Raw genomic sequence first — 24,421 nt, 5'->3', positions numbered from 1 at the left:
TGCATCGTGGAACTCAGTAACCCCAGAAAGCTCTGACACTCTTAGACACAGAAAAGGAAAGGGGCCTAGAAAAGCTTTCTTGCCCTACGGGCTAAAGGTCAAAAGACAGGAAGTCCTCAGCAGGGCTAGTCCAGAGTTTACTGGGGAGATCATAGCATTAGAGAACCCCTGCTTAAAATGAGACACTGTCCCTTCATTCAATCAGGAGGTCAGGAGCCAGTGTGGGCAGTGCCAGGCCAAGACCAGATCAGACTGACTCAGGTATGGGGCAAAAAATAGTTTCCAGGGAATAAGGAAAACCTGAGCTCACCTCAATGCCAAGAAGTTCTGCCTGCATGCAAGGAGCTTAGCCATGGAGTGTGCACAGCCGTCAGTCAATTTGTTGTTGAATAGACTGTTCAGTTCCAGAAGAGAGGAGACACAGAAGCAAAGCACATTGGACAGTGAGCACCAAATCCCAGGGTTGCCCTTCCCCTCTGGGCAGGAATCACCTGCACCCCCCATCATGCAAACAGCCCCTGCCCCAGCCCATCACTCACAGCTTCCCAGGCTGCACGACCTGGGGTGAGTCCAGGGGACTTGGGGCCCATTGTCCACAGCCCAGGCTGACTTACGCTAACTTCTGCAATTGCTCGCAGTGAAGAGCACATTCAATGAGCTTGCAGATGCCTCGGTCTGAGATATTGTTATCGCGCAAACTAAAGAGACAAAATAAATACATTTGAAAATGGAGCTAGTAAGACAAGAAAAAAATCTAGAAATCCCGCAAAAAAGACTTTCATTCATCCCTGAAGTGCCCGCATCTGTGCCTCCAGGAAACCCTGCATAGATAGATCACCCCAAAAAAGTGGAAACCCCACGGTCCCTGGCCAGAGAGGTGACATGGTGCACTATGATGGGGATGGCCCAGGACGTAGGATCCAGACCCCCTACTAAAGAACCCTGGAATCCTTAGGAAATGACAGAGCTAATTTGAGGCAATGTTTCCATCTCTGCAAAAGGAACATGATAATCACAGCAGCCTCACAAAGGGGATGATGGTGGAAAGGAGCTGATATATGGGAAACGTGCAGCCTGAACTAGACAGGCTACCCCTGGGGACAATTTACCATCATCTAGGCCAGCAGACAGTAGACCAGCTGGATGAGAGGGCCAAAACTTCAGAAACAGGCATGTAGGCAGTGGTTATTGAGGCCCTGCTGCCCAGTCCTTAACCCCAATGACACCACTCCAACAAGCTAGTCCCTCCCGAGCAAGCCCTGTCGGCCACTCCTCTTGGGGCACCATTCCCAAAACGCACCTGATCACAACATTATCTGAAAGCTTCCCTAAAATACAGATTCTCAGGCTCGTACCCTGGAGCTGGCAATCAAGTATCTGCGGGGTGGGGCCCAGGAATCTGTATATTTTAACAACTGTGCACATGGTTCTTTATCTTTAGGCAAACTTGGGAGGCCCTGACTGAATGGTTAACAGCTCAGGCTCTGGAGTGCCTCAGCTGGATATTGTGATCCTGATCAGCCACTTACTAGTTATTTGCTAGTCTCTTCATCTATAAAAGAGGGAACAGGCCGGGCGTGGTGGCTCACGCCTGTAATCCCAGCACTTTGGGAGGCTGAAGCGGGCGGATCACGAGGTCAGGAGATCGAGACCAACCTGGCTAACACAGTGAAACCCCATCGCTACTAAAAACACAAAAAAAATTAGCCAGGCGTGGTGGCAGGCGCCTGTAGTCCCAGCTACTTGGGAGGCTGAGGCAGGAGAATGGCGTGAACCCGGGAGGCAGAGCTTGCAGTGAGCCGAGATTGCGCCACTATACCCCCAGCCTGGGTGACAGAACGAGACTCTGCCTCAAAAAAAAAAAAAAAAGAGGGAACAATAGTATTATCGGCCTCACCAGGCTGTGCACATAAAGCCTTGTGAGCACCTGGTACACAGTAAAAGTCACCTAGAATCATGATCGCTAGCACTGATCACTATCCTTAGCACTTCCCAATAATAACATTATTTCATCCTCACAACAAGCCAGTGAAATGGGTACCATTATTATATGCATTCGTGAGAAAGAAACTGAGGCACAGACAAGCGAAGTGACTTTGCCAAGGTTGTACGGCACATAAAGGCTTTGAGCCTAGGCAGCTTGGCTCCAAACCCCACTCTTAACCATGACATTTTGCAGCTTCTCCCTCAGGGCCTCTTATGGCCACCTCTGTAGTGCAGTGATTTTTCAGACTGCAGGTTGCAGGTCATGCAAATCATTCTGAAGGTCCTGAGCAGCATTTCTAAAATGGAAATAGAACAGAACAGAAGAGAGAAGAGTGCCTCAGAGTTCATAAAGCAAAGTCATTTTGTGAAGCTTTGGTTCCATGTTGACATGGTGGCACGCTCTCTCTCTCTCTCTCAATCGTTGTGGGTCACATTCAAAAAACTTTTAAAGCCATCACTCTAGAGTCTGAGAGAGCCAGAGTCTAAAGAAACCTATATAGGGGCACTGTGTCTATAGGGTTTCCTAGAGGCTGAGGATTTCAGTTGGCATGGAAACACTTCAAGTGGGAGAGAGGCAGGTTGGCACTGTGGGAGAGGAGCCTGTGCCCTCCTTCTTCCTCCCTTCCTCTCTTTCTCAATCTCTCTCTCTCTCTGTCACACACACACACACACACACACACACACACACACACACACAATGCACTCACAGCAACCTCATGGTTGCTTCCCCTCCCCTACGGCCTTGGCAGTTTTAGTGTGTGTAAGGTGAAGAGCAGTAAAACTCGCTCAAGGACAGTAATTGCTAATGGAAAACCAAGCTGGTTGCTGCAGACCAGTAGTTCTCCCAGGGCGAGACCACTTGTGTCAGAATCACCGGGGGTGTTTGTGAAAAAATATAGATTTCCTGGGCCCCACCCCAAACCTACTGAATGGGAATTACTAGAGGCAGTCCCAGGAATCTGCATTGCCACAAGTGCCTTTACACACCACAGTCTGAGCACCATGAGCTAGAACCAGGCCACCCTCACCTTTCTCTGAACATAGAGACAGACCCACAGGTTTCCCAGAGCCCTTCTGCACACCCTGGTAATCACGGGGACATCCCTAATCAAGGATGGATGATCCATTCAACAATTCCAGAGATGGACTGGCCTATAAGGATCACACAGGCCAGTGATGCCTGGCCTCTTGGGGTAAAAACTATGAGTCTACTACCCAGGAAAATGTACATTCTTATTTCTATCAGGGAAATTGCTCCAACAGACAGGTTTCCAAATTCCCACTCAAAGTATCATGATCCTCCCTCCTAGGGAAATAGACTTTGGTACTGGCTGTCTTCCATTTGCCTGGCCAGATCCACTCTCCCCCTTCTCTACCCGTCTCTGGCTCCTGGGAGGCTGATGCCTGGGGACTACTCCAGCAGACAGCCCACTCGGCCTCCCTGATGGGTCCAGTCCGTGGAAGGCACTGGCCAGGGGCAAGAGTCGGGGTGGGGAGTTAGGGCCAAGCGGTATTCTTCCAGTTTGCAGAAGCTCAGGCAGCCATCTCCATACCTTCCCCCCAGCTAATTAGTCTCCCTCACCTTCCCCCTTCAAGTCTACCCTCCCCCAGCTGTTACTAACCCCAGGCCCTTGCACCAATCCTCTCGCTCTTCTAACTCCTGCCCATGGCTTGTAAACAATCTGTTTATTAAACTCTCCTCAAATCACCCATTTTAAGTGTGTCATCTGTTTCCTCCAAGACCATGATGGGTATAATCATATTTATATTCATTGCATATAATACATACATATATATATATACGCTATATATGTTATGTATTATGTTGTTATTATGCTTTAACCTAATGACCACGGTCCCTATGTCAGGGTTAACAAAAGTCACTGCACAGTTTCTAGTGGGTATCCATGTGTTTGGTCCATGGTGAAAAATAAATCTTGTTGCTTTGCCCCCAGAGAAGATGTATACCATCCTAATACTCTCAAGAAGAGGTTTGTCCCATGCTTAGGGTCAATTAAGGTCATCCAGATGTAGCCCAAAGCCCCTGGAGGCTGGGAATCAATTTTAACTTCAATCTAAAACTTCTGCTTTCCTATAGGTTCTAAATAGAAGCGGGGCATTCCCCTTTCAAGCTGGAAGGATGTTGGGGAATCTGTGGCATGCTGATCCGCAGGCCTAGGCACACCCTCTGCCCTTGCCTGCCCCCAAGACGTGGAAAGAGGCCCCTGAGTTCAGGGGCACAGATTCTCCCAAGGGCAAAACCTCACATCTTTGGCCGGGGCTCTAAGCAATACGGGTAGTGCTGAAATCCTGTTTGGACACAGTACTACCTCAGGAATCCAAGAGTGGTTGTAACCCTGCAGCCACTTTCTATTTCTTGGGTCCTGAAATTCCCATCTGGTTGGGGTGTGAAAGTCTCTGATGGGGCACAAGTCACCTCTGATTTGGTGTCGTTCCTGATACGGACATATATTACACAAAACTTTCTGCAAGTGACCTCAAGGTTTTCAGGGAGCCTCTGAAGTGTATCCACAGACTGGTGGGGGGCAGGAAACCTGTAATCAGAATGATGCGATTTGTGAACCCCAGCTCTGCCATTTCCTGTGTGACCCTGGACAAGTTACTTCACTTCTCTGAGCCTCAAGTCAAGGATAATGGAGATAATAACATTCCTGCCTACCCCCCAGGGTGGTTGTAGAGATTAGATGAGGTCATTCCGCAAAGCATAGCACCAGACCCAGCACATAGGCCGGTCAATAAAGTATGGCTGTCATCATCACGTATTGAAATTAAGACCCAGAAGGGAAGGGATCTGGACAGTGTTGCAAAGAAGGGTGGCAGAGGCGAAGCTGGGCCCAGACTTCTAGATCCCAGCTCGGTGCTCCCACACTTAGCCTTGATGGTGCTCCCCCATACCTGAACAGCAATGCCCAGTAACACTCACTACAGAGCCTTGCAGACACCAAGGCAAGGCAGCAGCTGCTCCACGCCAATGTCACCCACAGAGTTGTAGTCCAGCTGCAGGGCCACGGGCCGCCGGAGGTGCTGCAGCACAAAGGCCAGGGCAGCACACTCAGCAGGGCCCACACTGCAAAATGTCAACTTGAGGTGCCCGACATTCAGGCCACGTGCAGCTTTCCGAGCCAACCGCTCCTCCTGCATCTCGTACAGGCTCCGGATAAGCCAGATGAACCCAGGCATAGCGTGCATGCTCTTGGCCTCACCCGGTGCAGCTGGCGGGATGGAGTGGAAGTGCTTGCGGAGGCTGCGGGCCAGACACCAGCGGGCACAGGCCTGGCGCCGGAGCAGGGCCTTCTCAGATGTCTGGCACTCAGCCAGCAGGCCCCAGTGCTCCCGAGACAACAGCCCCGCCAGGAAGGCTGCTGTGATCTGAAGGTTGTGTGGCTCGGCCTTCTGCAGCAAAGCTGCCACGCTGCTGTCCTTTCCCTCTGAGCCCTGGATGCACAGCGTGGGCAGGAGCCTGGCCATTGGTGAGTTGCCTGGCCTGCCACAATTGAAGAGGTGCCTGAGCAAAGCCGGTGGCACATCAGCACTGAGTGCCAGGTAGAACGCGGCAAAGAAGCACTGGAAAGTGATGTGCAGGAATTCCAGGGGCGCCGTACTCCCTGGCACGACACCTTTGGCACGCACCAGGAAGCCAAGAGAAATGTCATCAGGGCTGACCTGTGCTGCCTGGAGCTGCTGGGCTGAGAACACGTAGCAGCACATGCCCAGGCCCCACAGAGCTAGTCTGCCCAGGTGCAGTAGAGTGGGGAGGCGGCCCCGAAGAAGACTGGGTCCCAGCCCCTGGGAAGCTGAGTCTGGGGGGGTGGCATGCAGCAGAAAATGCTGCAGAATCAGCAGGTACATATCTGTAGTGGTCTTTGGGGATCCCCCCTCCTGCAGCAACAGTTCCTGGTGGCATTTGGACACCATCCATGAGAAGACGGGAAGGTGGCACAAACCGTGCAGAGCTGAGGTCGCTTGGAGCAGGCGGATGAGGCGGTCTGCCACCCCGGGCTCACGATGGCACTTCCTCAGGTACAGCTCGATGCCCTGTTCAGAGAAGCCCTTGAGGTTGAACTCGGTGCGGATGTACTTCCTGAGGAACGCTGACACAGCGGCCGGACGGCTGGTCACCACCTTGCGGGCATTCTTCAGCAGGTTGCCCTGCAGAAGGTTGAAGAGCAGGGTCTGGACAGAGGTGGGGTCGGTCGGGGAGCAGTGGCGTTCGCGATCTGTGAACCTGAACTTGAACTCGTCAAAGCCATCAAAGGTTAACAGGACACGGTCAGGGTGGTCAAGGAGTAACTGGAAGATGTCTTCTTGACCAACATCAGGCCAACAGCAGTGCTCAAAGAGTAGAGTCCGCACAGAGAGTGGTTTGGCCATGCACTGCAGCTGCCGGCAGCTGAATGGGAAGACAAAGAGAAATTCCTGGAAGTCTCGCCCTGCAGCCCACAGCAAGTGCAGCCGCTGCAGGAGCGTGCTCTTGCCACTGCCCGCCTCACCCACCACCAGCACAGTGTCCGCATCGTCATTGAGGTGGCCGGGGGTGCTGAAGAGCTCCTCCAGGCCCAGGGTGGCTGGGCTCTTCGGCGGGGGTCCAGCCATGCTCACGTCCGCCCAGACCTCCAGGACATTCTCTGTGTATATGTCCTCCAGGCACAGCGTCTCTGCTCCATCATAGGTACTGAGGAAGCGAGACTGAGCAGACACCGTGGTCCTCAGCTTGGCCATGTACTTCTTGCATGTGGCAGCTGGAAGGCAGAAGAAGAGGCACATGAAGGTGGCACCATGGTGAAGATGGGACCTAACCAGACAGTGGGCTGCTGCGGGGGAAGCTGACGTAACTGAAGGGATAGGAGAGCCAGCGGGCACCCGTCCTGGCTCCTCCATTCACAAGCTGTGGACTTTGAGGACAGTCAAGGAAGCTTCCTAACCCTCAGTTTCCACCTCTGTAAGGTGGGAGAAATGTTGGTCACTACCTTACGGAGTTTTACACGGATCAACTAAGATGACCTACGTCAAGTGCTTAGCACAATGCCCAACACAAAGTAAGTGCTCAAAAGACATCAGTGACTGCCATTATCATTACTGACACCGGGAGGAGTTCTAGATGATGGGAAGGGGCTCTGGGCTGGGATCGGAAGACCTGTATTCTGATATCTGTCCTGCCATAGTGGCCGGGTGGCTTTGGATAAATCCCTTCACCACTCAGCCTCAGTTGACTTTTTCTGAAGGGGAACGAAGGGCTTAAGGGCTCAGAAGCCCAGTCTCTGAAGTCAGACACACCTGAGTTTGAAAACCTGGGTCCACCATACACTTGGGCAAGCCATTTAGCCTTTCTGGGCCTCAGTTCTCTCATCTGTAAAAATGGGGACAATATACACCTGGAAGGATTGTTTCAGGAGGCAGTGAGATAAAATAGAGTTTAAAAGAATATCTGACATGGCAAACTCTCAAAAAATGGTGTTTATTATCATTATTATTCATGGATATATTAGGCACAACAATAGACCCTCGAAGATGTCCATGTCCCGATCCTCAGAACCTGTGAATATGTTACCTTACGTGGCAAAAGGAATTCTGCAGATGTGATAAAGTTAAACTTCGAGATGGGGAGATGATCCTGATTGATCTGGGTGGACCTAGCAAGAGAAGGCCTCGGGGTCACCGGGGTGCCCCAGCTGAGCACTCGAACAAGAGTCTGTGATCATGCCTCCACTTCCCCATCCTCCCCATGTACCCCATGCAGGGAGAGTTTTCATGCACGGGGTGTGTTTTGAAGGCCAGTGCTCTTCCTTTCTCATCCTGAAAGTAATGCAAGCAAACCATTTCCTGTGTCAGGGTTTAGTTCCCCTTTCAGGAAATGGGGAAGTGCTGGTTTAGAGTCCCAGGCTGGTAGGAGCTTGGCATGGTCTCCCGCCATCACAGCCTCACTGCCCCCAACCAAACACTGGCCCACTATTTTCAACCCAAAAACTAACAAGTAATTTTCATAGAGCTCTGAGCTCACTGATGACTATCTGCAGTCACACAAAGGGGATGCCCTGTGTTTATGTCACCTCTGTTGTTCCCAGAGTTGATGATTATTGCTGAGCTTTCTGCCCTCTGAATATACCAGGATCCCTGAACTTAGACCATAAGATAGATATCTTCCTCTCCAATACATATCAGATATATATCTTCCTCTTCCGACCTGATTTCCAATGCAGGCTTTCCAGCCATCACCAATGATACTAAAATTCTTCAGAAAGAAAAAAAAATGTCATTTTATAGAGAAATAAACACACCAATTGTCACCTTTAGAAGTGTGGGGAATCTTGCACCCTGGCCTGGTCTTACAGTGACCAGCTGTGCTTGATGATATCAACAGCAAACTTCAACCAAGGGCCAAACCAGGCCCTGTGCTCCATGTTGCGCACCCGCTGTGGTGCACTGATGTTTAGATCCTGTTCTTCAACGAGACGGTGCACTCACGAGTGCCAGGCACAGACTTCCAGCCACCCCGCCCACAGGCTTGCTTGCTGCCCAGAGGGCACAGCCCAGGGTGATAGACCCATCTGCTAGCACCACGCACAGCTCAGGGGGCTTCAGTGCCAATGAGCTTTCCCTACAGTGGTGTAGGAACAAGCCCTAAAGAGTGCCAGGCTTGCACCCTTTCTTTACAACTGACATTTCTTCTCCCAAGAAGAGAGAAAGTGTAGGTGGGGACAATATACAATCAGACCCGTCTCCCCCTCCCTCATCACTTAACCTCCCTGCCCAGTTTCTACATCTATAAGTTGGGAAAAAACACCACCTACTTCTAAGGGTTGTTGCAAAGGGCAGACATTGTCCATAAAGCACCTGGCAGGATGCCTGGTATGTTCAAGTGGTGCGGTCCAAGCCCCTCCTGTTCCTGAGTTTGGGTGGTGACCCTGGGCACTGAGGGATACCAGAGTCTCTAGATCCACTTGGTTCTTGAGTTTTCAATTGTGAGCTGCTAAATTTCAGAGATCAAGAGATACCAGCCCTAACTCAAAACATGTGTCCATATCTTTTTGGTACAGATAATGAGAGTTTGGATGATAAGCAACACCTTTAGTTAGCCCTCAATATATGGTAGCCCAATTGTCAGTATATTGTGTGGGAGATAATGAAAGCTAATAGCTAACATTACACGCTTTTGTCCTTCTAATCCTCCTAAAATCCCAATGAGACAGGGGATGGTGCTAGCCTTAAAACAAGGAAACTGAGTCATAGGGAGGCTATAGTGCCAGCATATGGGATGCTAACCGAGGCGTGTTCTGCTCTTAACCATGGATCTGCACTGACTGCCCTTCCCTTTCTGATTAACTGAAAACATATACCTACCTTCCAAAGGCAGGGCCAACGGGACTGGTAATTCCTGAACATGTTGTAGAAGGAAGGCAGCCAATCCATTCGCTTTCACCGTGGCAAGATCAAGCAGCCTTCTTGCCTATGGGAAAGGCAGAAGACATTATTCTTCCAGGAGGCTGATGGAGCAATGTGGGAAGGATTACTGATTACTACAACTTCATAAGCGTCTCTCTTCCATCCAGAATAAAAGGGCAGAAAAACAACCCAACAACCACATGAGTTTCAAGTAGTTAATACAGTGTTGGATGGTGAATTGAACACATGCATCCAATCTGGCTCCTACTCAAAACTCACTAAAACAGTGAATAACTGAAAACTAAATGAAACAAAATGAAGACATAAACCTACAAAGAGGGAAAATGATTCTGCAGGCTGTAAATCATTTGGAAGAGAAGTGATTTCATCAAGTCTCATGGATTGAATATTTGAATACAATCTCTGCTCAGACTCCCACATCTTCATCTCCAGCCTGAACTGTCCCCCTGAACCCTGGACTTACACATCCAACTGCCTATTTTCCATCTCCACTTAAAAGTTTCATAAACACCTCCAACATATTCAAAACTAAACTCCTAACCTGCCCACGCACCTGCCAAACCGACAGCCTTCCTCATCTTGGCTAATATTAACTCCATTCTTCCAGGTGCTCTGCCCCGAAGTCTTGGAGTCACCCTTGAAGCCTCTCCTCTGTAATCTGCCAAATCCTGTTGACTCCACCTTCAAAGCATGTCCCAAAGGGCACTGTTCCACAGAAATAAAATGCAGGGCACAAATGCAAGCCACATGTGGAATTTCAAATCCTCTAACAGACACATTTTTTAAAGTTAAAAGAAATAGATGAAATCAACTTTAATCACATATTCTATTTAACCCACAATAGCCAAAACATTACCATTTCAACATGTAATCCATGTAGAATATAGCAAGATATGGCTGAGCATGGTGGCTCATGCCTGTAATCCCAGCACTTTGGGAGGCCAAGGCAGGTGGATCCCCTGAGGTCCGGCGTTCCAGACCAGCCTGGACAACATGGTGAAACCCCATCACTACTAAAAATACAAAAAATTAGCCAGGCATGGTGGCATGTGCCTGTAGTCCCAGGTACTCAGGAGGCTGAGGGAGGAGAATCACTTGAACCTGGGAGGTGAAGGTTGCAGTGAGCCGAGATCACACCACTGCACTCCAGTCTGGGTGACATAGCAACACTGGGTCTCAAAAAAAAAAAAAAAAAAAGAAAGAAAGAAAAGAAATAGCAAGGTATGTTTCATTCTTTCTTTCATATTAAGTCTTTGAAATCTGGTGTGTATTATGTGCTTATGGAAACTCCATGTGGACCAGCCAGGTCTCTAGTGCTCAAATGCCATCTGTGGCCAACGTCTACACACCAGACACAGAACCATTTCTTGTCACCTCCTCTATACCATCCTCCTCCAAGCCACAATCCCTGCTCATCTGGAAAGCTGCACAGGCTGCAAAACTTGTCTGCCTGCTTCTGTTCCTGCCCCCACAGCCTAGCCTTAATGCCACAGCCAGAGTCTAATCCTTTACAAACAAAACTCAGGTCACATCGCTCCTGTACGAACGTCCCAATAGCGTCCCTATTTCCTCAGAGTAAGAGTCCAAGTCCAACAGTAACCTTCAGGGCCCAAAACAGACAAAAATACCTGTCTAGAACCACATGGACCCAAGTTTCTCCTTTCATGACCCCTCTTACTCCACTCAGCATCCTGGCCTCCTGTTTGCTAAAACTACCAGGTATGCTCCTGCCTCTGGGCCTTGGCTCTGGCTGTCCTCTCAGCTTGGAAGCCTTCCCCCAGGCATCCATGTGGCTAATTCCCTGTCCTCCTTCCAGTCTTTATTTGAATTTCACCTTCTAAGTGAGAACTCTGACTACTCTACTTAAAATTGCCATCATTTATCCCCTTCCCAAACTCTCAACTCCCAAACCCACTTTACTTACTTTCTACAGTACTTATCACCTTCTAGCACGCTCTGTAATCTCCTTCCTTTGGCTTACTGTCCTTCTCCCCTGACTGGAGTGTGTGTATTTCCAAGACAAAGATTTTTGTCTGTTTTGTTCACTGAGGTATCCCCAACACCTAGAAGAATGTCTGGCACAAATCAGGTGCTCAAGGACTTGCTGAATGAATGAATAGTAATGGACTGAGGAGACTCCTGAAAGCCAAATCTTTTTTTTTTTTTTTTTTTTTTTTTTAGCAGTAGCAAGATTTATTGCAAAGAGCAAAAGAACAAAGCTTCCACAGTGTGGAAGGGGACCCGAGCGGGTTGCCCCAAATCTTAAACCCAAAACAAGAAAGTTGAAAACCATGCAGTGTGTACCCTAGGATCTGTAAAGGGCTCTGGAATGATCAGCATGAGGGACCTCTGGAACTGAAGGAAATGATTAAAACAAGGAGGACTGCATCAAAGTGGTTTCTGAAACAGATTTCTGGTTTATCCCCAGGCAAAAGGTCTGTGGTCTACTCAGATAACTTGATCAACCCAGGAGGCGAGATCTAAAGATATAAACACTGTCATTTGCCAAAATATCTACAGTGAAATTCATGGTAGACAAGTTTCACCCACATGCTCAACAAGTTTTAAAGTCCTACCTGTCAATCTTGAGAAAGAAAACCAAAGAGTATCATGAGCCCAGAGAAAGCATCTAATGTGGGAGATAGAAGCCAAACAAGGAGGGAAGGGGAAAGTAACTTGTAGAAAAAGTTTACATAGGGTGAAAAACAGTCAAACAAACAAAGAACCCACCTATCTTATGATCCTTAAGTCAAAGAAGATGTTGCATCCATAAAACAAGAGTAAGATACTACAAAAAAGAAACAGTCAAACATACCTCTTGCAAATTAAAATCATGACATCAAAAATGAAAAATTCAAGAGTTTAAAGATAGAGTTGTGACTGTCATAGAAAAGTAGAGCAAAAAGACACAGAGATGGAAAATAGAAGAAAATTAAATGATCAGTCAAGGAATTCTAACATTGAATTAATACTAGTTTCATAAAAAGAGAAGAGATAAAATGGAGAGGAAGAAATCACCTATAAACTAATCAAGAACATTTCCCAAAACATAAAGAGAGAAGTTTCCAGATTCAAAGTACCTCTTGGGTGACCAACACAATGGAAGAACACCAAGGCACATAATTGAAATTTTAAAATGCTGGGGACTAAAAGAAAATTTTAAAAGCTTCCAGAAAGAGTTTTAAAATGGTTTTAGAGGCTGGGTGTGGTGGCTCACGCCTTTAATCCCAGCACTTTGGGAGGCCGAAGTGGGCAGATCACCTAAAGTCAGGAGATTGAGACCAGCCTGGCCAACATAGCAAAACCCCATCTCTACTAAAGGGGGTGGTGGTGGGTGCCTGTAATCCCAGCTACTCAGGAGGCTGAGGAAAAAGAATCGCTTAAACCCAGGAGGCGGAGGTTGCAGTGAGCCGAGATCACACTACTGCACTCCAGCCTGGGTGACACAGTGAGACGCTGTCTCAAAAAGAAAAAAAAAAAAAAGGTTTTGGAATTCTTAGAAGCAATATTGAAAAGAGATGATAATGGAATAATGCAATCAAAATTCTGAAGGAAAATGATGGCCAGCCCAGAATTTTATACCCAGCCAAACTATCAATCCAGTATGAGGGAACTTTTAGACATGTGAGAGCTCAGAAATTTTAACTTTCATATATTCATTCTAAGGAATTGACTGGAAGATATGGTCTAGCAAAATGTAGTAAACCAGGAAAGAAGAGGCCATAGGATTCAGGATACAGGGGACCAACACAGGAAGACCATGTAGGGAAATCTCAGGTTGATGGCTGTATACTATAAGTAGATGGCCACCATTTCAGACAGAATGGAGCAGTGACTCAAGATTCAGACGGGCCGGGCGCGGTGGCTCACGCTTGTAATCCCAGCACTTTGGGAGGCCGAGGCGGGCGGATCACGAGGTCAGGGGATCAAGACCACGGTGAAACCCCATCTCTACTAAAAATACAAAAAAATTAGCCGGGCGTGGTGGCGGGCGCCTGTAGTCCCAGCTACTCGGAGAGGCTGAGGCAGGAGAATGGCGTGAACCCGGGAGGTGGAGCTTGCAGTGAGCCGAGATTGCGCCACTGCACTCCAGCCTGGGCGACAGAGCGAGACTCTGTCTCGAAAAAAAAAAAAAAAAAAAAGATTCAGACATGTTGAGGGCAGTTATCTCCTAGATGTCCAGACAAGCCTGACCCTAACCTTTATCTATATTTGACTTGTCTTCACCATGAACTAATATCATTTCTTCTCAACTCCTGCTGCCTCAGTCAGTTGAGGACATTCATTTCACTCCACAAAAGTGTTTAGCCTTGGCCTATTCCTGTGAGCTAGAATAGCCTTTGGCAACTTTACCACTGACTGTACAAAGCAGCCCACTTCCTCTGGCCATTTTCCTCCGGACACAGCACCTAATTCACATCAGCCCTACCAGACCCTCCAGTTGCAATGAGCCCAATATTTCCCCAGACTCATTCATGACATTGCCTACTGACTTCCCAGAAGAGGTCCTTATAAATTCCTAGGGAAGGAAAAGCCAGACCAAGTCCCTGAGACTCCACTCAGCTTTCCCTGCCTTGGGAATCTTCATCTAAGACAAGGCAATAGTGATCTTTCTTTTTTTTTTTTTTTTTTTGAGACAGAGTATTGCTCTGTCACCCAGGCTAGAGTGCAGTGGTGCAATCTCAGCTCACTGCAACCTCTGCCTCCTGGGTTCAAGCAATTCTCCTGCCTCAGCCTCTTGAGTAGCTGGGACTACAAGCACATGCCACCATGCTTGGCTAATTTTTTGTATTTTTAGTAGAGACGAGGTTTCTCCATGTTGGCCAGGATGGTCTCGATCTCCTGACCTTGTGATCCACACGCCTCAGCCTCCTAAAGTACTGGGATTAAAGGCCTGAGCCACCGCACCCAGCCTAATTTAAGTGACCTTTCTTTACACAGCTATTTTTGGCTTGCTACTCAGTTTTTCAAAATAGAACAATACATTGTTTGGGGATTTATTTTAAAAGATGCTAAAACATTAAAGAAAGGCAAAGAAATGATTTACACAAAAGTCAAGCCAGTGTTTACCTCTAGTAGTTGCAATTAAAGAAGGCCCCAGGTACTGGCGACATCCTGTTTTTTAACCTGGGTGATGGGAACAGTTTACACTATACATATGAAATATACACACTCTTCTGTAAGCATAGTGCATTTCCCAATTTAAAAATGTTTAAGTTAATATTGTTATAGGAATCAGGCAATTCAGAGCTCAGTCTGACACCTCAGCCCTATCAACTTTAACAGTTGCATGAGTCAGACGGACAGCTGGTATTACAGCTGGTGTTACCAGCCTCAGGTTTCCTAACAACTGCTATGCCCAACTGAGCAAGTTTACCACACAAAGCCCCCACATTTTATGACAGACAGAGAATAGCACAAGCTCTGGAGGAAAACAGGCCTGGATTCAAATTCTAGCTGGGCCGCTTCCCAGATGGGCGATTTGGGCAGTTTCTTCATTGTTAAGAAACAGTGTAGTCACACTACACCCTTGTGGTGCTTAAATAAAACAATACAGGGAATGGACTGGGTACAGTGCCTGGCACACCATAGGCATTCACTCAGTCAATAGTAGCAATGGGTATTTTTGGAATTTAGTTCTTTAACTTGCATTTTGTTTCATTCCACAGCATTTTCTGTCCCTAACCTGCAATCAATGACAACTACTTCTTTATAGGAAATTAAAAGGCCATTTGGGAAGACATGTTGGTTGGATATACCATAAGCACCATCCAAATGAAATCAGTAAGGCCACTAAGGGAAGGCCACCAAATCAGAGTCACAGAATGTCAGAGCTCAAAGGGAGCTCAGAGACAGCTGGATTCTAAAGGCTTAAACCTCAGGCAGTGCAATCCTTTCAAAATCTCCTGCTCGCCTCAGATCTGTTGTCTCCCATCCCTGCTACCCACTCAGCTCAGTCCCAACCTTCAATGTTTGCTTTTGCTGTCTATTTAGCCCTTTCTTAAGATGAATTCTTAGCTCATTAAAATTCAGCCTTAGATGGGCGCGGTGGCTCATGGCTATAATCTCAGCACTTTGGGAAGCCAAGGGAGGAGCATTACTTGAGCCCAGGAGTTTGAGACCTCAACCTAGCAAGACCCTGTCTCTACAAAAAACAATTAGCCTGGTATGATGGTGCTAGCCTGTGTCCCACCTACTTGGAAGGCTGAGGCGGGAGGATCACTTCAGCCCAGAAGTTCGAGACTTCAGTGATTTATGATCGTGCCACTGCACTCCAGCAGCCTGGGTGACACAGTGAGACGCCCATCTCAAATAAATAAATAAATGCCTTTCTTCTTTCCTAATCTAGGCATCTAAGGTTGTAAATTTCCCCCTATGTTCTGCTTTAGCTGTATCCGATAGATTTTGACAAATAATATTCTCATTATTGTTTGGTTCTGAATATTTTCTGATTTCCATCATGATTTCTTCTTTGACCCATGAGTTATCCCATTTCTTTTCTTCACCAATCCATGTACTTCCTCTATTCATGTCCTGTCTTCTCTGGGCCCTAGGGATCTCGGCTACCTTCCCCAAACCCCTCAGACCATCTGTACCAGATCACATTGCTGAACTTTTAAAGACGACAAGACACAATCTTGTAACTTCTCAGATGGGCTGATTCAATTCCCCTAACAAATTATAAGAGAAACTAAGGTCAGTCCAATAACGAATATGTCTTCTGTATGTGCAACTAATCAGAGAGGACTGCACCACATCTGCTCTGTAAATACCTAGCCATGTGAGCCAGCTTTAGTGCAGCCTTGAAGACAAATTCGTTTATTTCATCAATCTCAATCTAGGGTTATCCACACTCATGTGAACAACACATATATTTTTGGAAAGCAGACAAAAATACAAACTAAAATGTTCCCCAACCCAGCCCATTTTAACACTGCAGTGTCATTGTAATTCAATCATTCATTCAATAACTCACTTATTTCATCAACAAATATTTATGGAGTACCTACTATGTGCAAAGCTCTATGAACACAACAAACTTTAAGCAAATATGTATGAAGAACCTAATAGATTCTGGCTCAATAAATGAATGAATAAATGAATGATGGATGAATAAGTCAATGACCAGTGCTGGCCAACTGGTCCAGCACTGGCCCCCTCATTAACTTCTGTGAGCTTATTTAAACTACTTTCCTTGGTCTCAACTTCCCGATTTATAAAGTGTAATGTTACTGAGTGCTCCATCTACCTCTCAGGAGCCCTAAGAATCACTATTTGGAAGAAAACAAAAGAGTTTCAAAAATACTCAGTGGTCATTTCTCTGACCTTCTGGCCTCTGCTGAGTTATTACATTCTGCGGGGCAGTTATATACCAACTCTGAACATCTATCATCTAATGCAATTTCATGTCAGAAATCCTACATAAACATTTAAGCTGTATTAGTTTATAATATGCTATGTTAATTATAAAATAAATTCAATATACTGCAGTGTTATGATCTGTCATGCTGTTAATTTAAAACAGACAGAAATAAAAGTGTACAAGTACAGAGTATCACTCATAACAGAAATAATAAATAGCAGCCAGTGGTAATAGACACCATCCTAAGCATTACTCAAATTAACTCACTGAATCCTCCCAAGAGCCTTATAGGATAGGCACCATTTGACTATTAACCATTGTTTTATAGATGAGGAAACTGAAACAAGAGAGACTGAGCCTGGAGAGGCTCCATAGGGAAGCCTGAGATCACACAGGGTTGACCTTGAGCCTGCACCATTCTGGCTCCAGAATCTGAGCTCCCGGCCACCACACACTTCCTCTCGGCAGAAGTGTTCTGTTGGCCAGGCAAAGTGGCTCATGCCTACAATCCCAACAGTTTGGGAGGCCAAGGCGGGAGGATTGCTTAAAGCCAGGAGCTGGAGACCAGCCTGGGCAACATAGCAACACTCCATCTCTAAAAGAAAAAAAAAAAATTAGCTGTGCATGGTGGTACAGCACCCGTAGTCCCAGCTACTCGGAGGCCAGAAGATCACTTGGGCGCACGAATTCAAGGCTACAGTGAGCTATGATTGTGCCACTGCATTCTAGCCTGGGTAACAGAGTGAGACAAAGAAAAGAAAAGGAGAAAGAAAGAGTTGTATGTTTCCTGCCAAGAATCAAGAGCAAATTTTACCTGCCTGGCTACCTTTATAGGGGAAATCCCACGGACCAAGTTACCCCACAGGCTGACTTCATGAGGACAAATCAGTCTTGGTGACTAAGCACCCCTTTCCTGGGAACTCTGTGATGCACGCCAGGAGTGCCTCACCCTCTGGGACGGTGTGAAGATCGGCAACCTGATTTCGTCACATTCGTACTGGCTGACGAAACCCCGCTCCCATGCCAAGTCCAGCACGCCCTCCACATGGCTGTGGAGCCTCCTGACAATGGCTGGCCGGTGACTCTGCAGGTCTCGGGCTGGGTGGAGCGAGTGGGGGTCCCAGCAGCCATGCAGTTTGGGGGACTGGCTGTCGGCCTGGGCTTCTTGGGCAGCCGCGATGAGTTTCTGACAGGCCCAAGTACCCTTATTCCAGACGGTGTCCAGGAGGCGCCTGGCCAAGTGGGAGAGAGGCTGGCCCAGGAGGTGGAAGCCCTCATAGTCCTCCCAGGAGAGGACCTCCCAGGACAGCAGCCAGTCCAGGACACTCTCGAAGCCCTCCAAGGACCCTGAGACCAGCAGCTCCACCAGCTGGCTCCTCTGTGCCTGAAAAGCCTCCTGCGAGCACATTTCACAACCTGGGGAGGAGAACAAGGTCAGTGCGGGACTTCTCCAGAAGCTAGATGCAGGGTGGTCGGGGCAGGCCAGGGCAAGTCAGCCCCAGCAGAACCCGAGTTGGCCATGGTTCTAGCCTCAGACATTACCCAATCCAAGCTCCCCACCATATAGATGTGAAAATTGAGACCCAGAGAAGGCAGGAAACACCTCAAGGTCCCACAGAGTTTGAAGCAACCAAGAATTAAATCAAGACCCCTAACTCCCATATCCATGCTTGATCTCCGGCTTAAAACGTTTAAAAAGGCTTGAGGTAATATTAGGAGCAAGAGATCGCCCAAGGTCATTGGAGATCAGGAGCTCTAGACCAGCCTGGCCAACATGGTGAAACCCTGTCTCTATTAAAAATACAAAAATTAGCCAGGCGTGGTGGCGAGCGCCTGTAATCCCAGCTACTCAGGAGGCTGAGACAGGAGAATCACTTGAACCGGGAGGCAGAGGTTGCAGTAAGCCAAGATGGCGCCACTGCACTCCAGCCTGGGCAATTGAGCAAGACCCTATCTCAAAAAAAAAAAAAAAAAAAAAAAAGAGAGAAAGAGATCTTCCAAGCAATCAGGGAATTCATTCTCATCGAAGCAGGGTGAGAGGGGCTCTTTCATGCTGGCTGGATTCAGGCTACAGCAGTTTCAGTAACGGCTAATATTAATTAAGCATAAACTACACACCAGGCACCACTCTAAGTGCTCTCCTGCGTGAATTCACTGAACCCTCCCAGCCACACCGAAGTAGTGCCTATGATCTGCCCATTTTACAGAGGAAGACACTGAGGCACCGAGAGGCTAAGTGATTTGTACGATGTGTCACAGCTAGACAGGCAGAGTCAGGATTTCAACATGAGCCGTGTACGACTCCGTAATGCATGTCTCTAACTCTTCTGTTTGGGTTCCCCACGGGGGCCCCAAGCCCGTGCTCTGTGTTTTGCACACTGCTACTCCAAGGAGTAGACTCAGAATATTGTTCTAAAGGTCCTGTCCTAGGCAAAGTGAAAAATTATGGTGCAAACTAAGTTGTTTCCGAGCGTTCTGGTGCCTTGTCCCCCATCAACACTTCCCACACACACTTGCCCTAGGGCTCTCACCTCCCTCCCACGCCCTCGAAACCATGGTGCACAGACTGCTGCCACTGCTATCATCAGTGACCTGCTGTGGGTTCTGGGAATTTGAGGGGAAGTGACCCTCCAGGAGCTTCAAGCCCTGGGAGGGACCCTGAGCAGCCAAGAAAATCTCTCAGCATGGTCAGTTCTGCGATTGTCATGGGGTCCGTGGACAAGGGCTGCTGCAGTGCCCCGAAGAAACGAAAGTGAAAGGGTGTAGGCACGGACAACAAAGAGGGCCGTCAGCTTCTTTTTATAAATCAGGGACATTCCCAGACACTCGAGGGAGCAGATGCCAAGTGGCCTGGGGATTTTACCTCTTTCCTGATGATTGTTTATGTGTCTCTCTCCCTGCCTGGGCCGTGTGGAAGCCTGGGTCTTACTCGTCCTGGCATCCCTGAGCCTGGCACAGCTTTGTCCCCCACAAAGACACTACGGGAATGTTCATGAATCAAATATGCCCTGGGCTGGGGGTGGGGGGAACACTCTGTACCCGTCCTCATATGGTAGCCAAGGTAAGCAAAAGGAGAAAGCTCCAATCTCTCAGAATGCTGCTGGGGCACATGGGGCCCTGTGCTGGTCAGATGAGGAAACTGAGGCAATAAGGTTACTTGTGTGTCTGGCTGCTTGGGAGAGAGGGTGTTCCCCGCCGCAGAGGCCACTGGAAACCCAGGATCTAAGGTAGTTCTCTCAGGCCAAGGAGTTCTCCTCCCTGTGCCCACGTCTAAGCAGAGGAGCCAAGAGGGTGGGGTGGCCAGGGACGGGGGAAGAGAGGACAAAAAAGGGGTAGAATAAGCTCTGGGCTTGGCCCTGGAGTGGTTCTCAGCTGTGGAAACACCAGCCAAGGACGCGACAGCAGCCCCCACCATCGCCCCTGCCCACGTCCTGGGGAAAATAACCACCCACCCACTCTCCCCAGAAAACAGCCCAGAAGCAGAGTCAGCACTCTCCATCTGACCCCAGGCCCGGGAGCATGTGCGCAGCCAGGGATGAAAGAAGGCTGAGAGTCAAGCTGAGACAGGACAATGCCTGCTCCTCTTACCCAGATATTGTCCAAGGAGGACACTTGCTCTTTCCTCCTCATCGTGAGAGACTGAACCACCCTCTTCCCCCATCAAAGCCCATTAGGCTGGTGGAGTAGGCATGGCATCTGTGGGTGTGCCTTGTGCAGAACGCCAAAAGCCCAGTGGCACAGGACTGGTGAGCCTGGATCTGTCTACCAACCCCACCTTCAAGGGAAATTCCCAAAGGAAAAGCCGGAGGCCAGAGTTGGTCAATCAGCCTTCCAGAACTAGGTAATTCCAGGCAATTCTGGCACAAAGCCTTGTGCATCCTGGAGACCATGACCCTCACTGAAAAACCCCCACTGGGGACATGAGACACATTCACGAGGAGACAGGCCACAAGTAAGTAGGGGCCCCTCCCTTGCACACCAAGCCTAAGGGCAGCCTGGCCTACGTGTGAGCCATACACACCCCAGCTAGTGACGTTGGGCTTCTGTGGACACCAGGAAGGGGAGGCCCACCCAAGCCACATGACTCGGAGCTCTGTCATCCCAGCAGCTGCATCACTGCACCTCTGCCCTGGTCTTCTTCCAGAAATCTCAGAGCAGAGAGAATCCTGAGGGCCAATTCAGCCAGCCCCCTGTCTCTGAGCAGGCATTGTCCTGTCTCATCTTAAACATCTGGGGAGGAGGACCTGGCCTTAGTGCTGTTCTCACTAACCAGCTCAGGAAGCTCACCAGCTTGGGAAGTTCCTCATTATGTCTAGCTTCAGTTTCTCCTGCTTCAGTTTAAATTGGGAAAGAGAGAGAAAAAATATTCACTCATTATCTGTTCCCTAAAAATTGTCCTTAACATCCTTCCTCTAACCCCTTTATTACCTGGTCGGGCTTCCCCTCTTCAGGTGAAATCTATCAGTCTATCTGCATTGCCTTTTGATCTCTACTTCAGTTACTACAACTTCAAAGACACCATTGTCCTCCCCAAGGTGAGGCCCATGTAGAGAAAGGAGCATTTCCTTGCTGAAAGAGAGGGTCAAGGGGCGACCCACGTGGGCCCTCCCTGAAACCCAGGCCCAGGCCTGAGCCTGGACCTGGACACCTCCTTCCTTCCTGAGACCACAGCCAGCCTGGTTTCTCTGGGGCTAAGAGCAAATGCTTTGCTTAAGTGCTGAAATCTCAGCCCACTGACCCCTTGCAGACAGGAGAGGAGGGGAAGCCCAGGGAAGCTCAACTTCCCAAGTGTCCTGAGTCTCTGCTGGGGCCAAGCCCCCCACCCTCCCCCAGCCATCCTGCATTCTCCCTCCCCAACACTATTCTCTCCCTAAGAGATCAATCCCCCCACCAGTGCACAATGCACTCTAATTCTCCATTGTAAAAGTAAAGCCCTCTCTTGACACCCCCTTCTTCATTTGGCTCCAATCCCATTTATCTGCTCCCGTTACAGCAGGCCCCCTTGTCTGTTGCCTGTACTGCTATCCCCAGGTCCTCCCATCCCCTCCCATTCCCTCAAGTTCCCCATCTAGCTCCAGTGAAACTGTCACCAGTGACCTCCCATTGCTCAATCCTCAGCCCTCAGCCTGCTTGCTCTGCCAGGGGCATTGGTCATATTTGTTCCCTCCTTCCTCTTTGGGGCATTTTTCTCATTTCCTCCAGGACACCCCAACTCTCTGATTTTCACTCTTTCTGTCTTCTTGGCTGGTTCCTAACACTGGGGGCCCCAGCACTCAATAGTTAGACCCCTTCTCTTCTCCATATCACTCCCTCCCTAGATGAGCCCACCTGCTCTTGTGGCTTTGAATACCAGCTATATGGTGATGATGTCCAAAGTTTTATTTTCAACTCCAACCTCCACCCTTAACTTTTCCCAACCGCTTACTCATCATTGATGCCTAATGGACAGCTCAAACTCCACAAGCACAAAACGAAACTCTTGATCTCTCCCCTAAGCAACTCCCATTTCAGTTCATGGCAGCTTCAAACCTCCAGAAGCTCGAGCCAAAAACTCAGAATCATCTTTGACTCTACCTTTCTCTTGCACCCCAAATCCTATCGACACAGCCTTTGAAATATATCCCAAGTCTGAATGTCTGAGTTTTTTTTTTTTTTTAACCACCTCTGGACCATGGGCAAGCCACCATGGTCTCTCCCCAGAATGACAGCAATGATCCTCTCACCGGGCTCTCCTTCTGCCCTTACCTCGCCCCCCATAATCCATTCTCCACCCCACAGCTAGATGGGCCTGCCAGACCCCAAGTCAGAGCAGGTGACTCCTCTGTTCCAAACCCGTGCTCCCATCACGCTCGAGTGAAAACCAAAGCCTCCCAGACCCCAGATACTCAAGTGGCTCACCCCTTAATTCCTTATGACTTTGCCCAGCTATTATGGTCTTAGGGAAGCCTTCCCTGGCTGTGCTACATACAATGCAATACCCAGCCCCAGCACCCCATCCTGCTTCCCAGCTTGTTTTACTCATAGCACTTCCCGCTACCTGCCATGCCATGTATTTACTTATTTCATTGCTGTCCATTCCTTTCTAGAATGTGCACTCCATGAGGGCAGGGAGTTTTGTCTGATTTTCCTATTGCTCTGTTTCGTGTCTCATCCAGTGCATGAATGATGACCGCTGGAATGAATGAAAGAATTGACATGCTCTGCATGGCTCCGGGAGACAGACATGGAACCAAGGTGTAGAATCTGTAAGCCACAGATTTTAGCTAAAGGAAACAAGAGCTGCAAGGGACTGAAAAGCCACCTCATCAGTAACAAGCTCCCCACCATTGGCTATGTGTCACAGAGGGGCTCTGCACTGGGTAGGAGGGAGGTAGGCTGGATGAGGATGCTTCCAGCCTCAGATCCCAGGGTGCAGAGAGGCAAAGGGGCCTTGAGCTGCCAACAAACTCAGGGGCCCCAGCAGCCCTATGGCTGAGTGATCGGAACAGGCAAGTACAGGTGGTGGGATGTCACTCTGGTCTTTTTCACTAAGGGGTCAGGGGAGGGGTGACAGGGCAGGTGTTTCCCCTCTGTAGAACAACGACCCTGGAGGAGGCCAGGTCACAGCCCATGGGGAAACCAAGGCCATGGCAGGAGAGGCTCAGAAAGAGCAAACTCAGAAGCAGGGGTCCAGCCCCCAGCCCTCATGCAGCTTCAGGAGATCCTCCCCAGGGGGATTGGGGTGGAGGGCTTTTCAGTTTGTTGGAATGAAAGCAGGACCAGATGGCTGCTCCATCAACCTGAGAAGCAGAGGAGGGCAAACAGCCAGGGGATGTGGCCTCGCAGTTGCTGGTGTGGGCTGTCTGGGAAGGGATGGATTTGAACTTAGATCTCCCACCCAACAAGGGAGAAGGAGGAGGCAGGAGATTCCCCTAAGAGGTACAGACAGCAGCAGTAGGATCCTCCAGGCAGACTCTCTCACTTATACCCACCCACTCACTGGCATGGTGAAGCTGGGGAAACTGAGTCCCACAGAGAGGAAGGAAATCAAAAGAGTGGCCCAGGGGCCTCCCCAACCTCGAGATGCCCCCTTTCCGTCTCACTTCCCATCTACATCCTGGGACTCCCACAGGAGAAACCGAGGCAACCCTTGCCCAAGCCCTGTGGCCAGGACGGCTCAGAAGCCAAGTGTTCAAGTCCCGGGGGCGGGACTCTCGGTGCCCACAGTCTCCCCCCAGCCCACCCCCAGGCGCTGGGCACAGCACTCACCGCGAGCCGCCTGCGCGCCGACTCCAGGGCCCGCTCCGGGCCACGACTCCCGGCTCCGGCTCCAGCTCCGGATCGGGCTGCGGCTCCGAGTGCGCGGGCGCTCGGCTCCGCCCCCGCCCAGACCCCGCCCCTGCTCTGCCGGGACCGCAGGACCCTCTCCTGTCCCGAGGCCCCGCAGCTCCGCAGCCCCGCAACCCAGCAGCGCCGGCTCCAGGGCTGGCCAGGCTTACCTGGGACAGGGCAGGACCGGGGCTGCCTGCGAGGCTGGACGGCCCTGGCTGTGTGCCCTAGCCAGTATGCCTCTCCTTCTGGGCCACGTTTCAACCAGGAGGGAACCGGGGAGTCCTCGGAACAACCCGCTTCCCAACACATACACATACACACACACACACACACACACAC

At 49.3% G+C, this 24,421-nt stretch overlaps 1 protein-coding gene across 1 annotated transcript in view; it reads right to left on the bottom strand.

Moving 5' to 3' along the window:
* The window catches only part of NOD2 (nucleotide binding oligomerization domain containing 2), a 36,380-nt gene extending 15,948 nt beyond the window's left edge, over positions 1 to 20,432 (bottom strand). The window contains exons 1-6 of the mRNA XM_032157322.2: positions 20,360 to 20,432; positions 17,721 to 18,187; positions 9,346 to 9,451; positions 4,931 to 6,746; positions 615 to 698; positions 311 to 394 (exon numbers count right to left, since the gene is read on the bottom strand). Coding sequence (XP_032013213.1) covers positions 311 to 394; positions 615 to 698; positions 4,931 to 6,746; positions 9,346 to 9,451; positions 17,721 to 18,187; positions 20,360 to 20,432 — 2,630 coding nt within the window. The remainder of the gene's footprint in view (positions 1 to 310; positions 395 to 614; positions 699 to 4,930; positions 6,747 to 9,345; positions 9,452 to 17,720; positions 18,188 to 20,359) is intronic.
* Positions 20,433 to 24,421: the final 3,989 nt, after the last annotated feature.

Source organism: Hylobates moloch, unplaced genomic scaffold (genome assembly GCF_009828535.3).
Source record: "Hylobates moloch isolate HMO894 unplaced genomic scaffold, HMol_V3 SCAFFOLD_6, whole genome shotgun sequence".
NCBI lineage: Eukaryota > Metazoa > Chordata > Mammalia > Primates > Hylobatidae > Hylobates > Hylobates moloch.
Note: the sequence above shows the minus strand (reverse complement) of the source record. Positions and strands in the feature narration are given on the sequence as shown.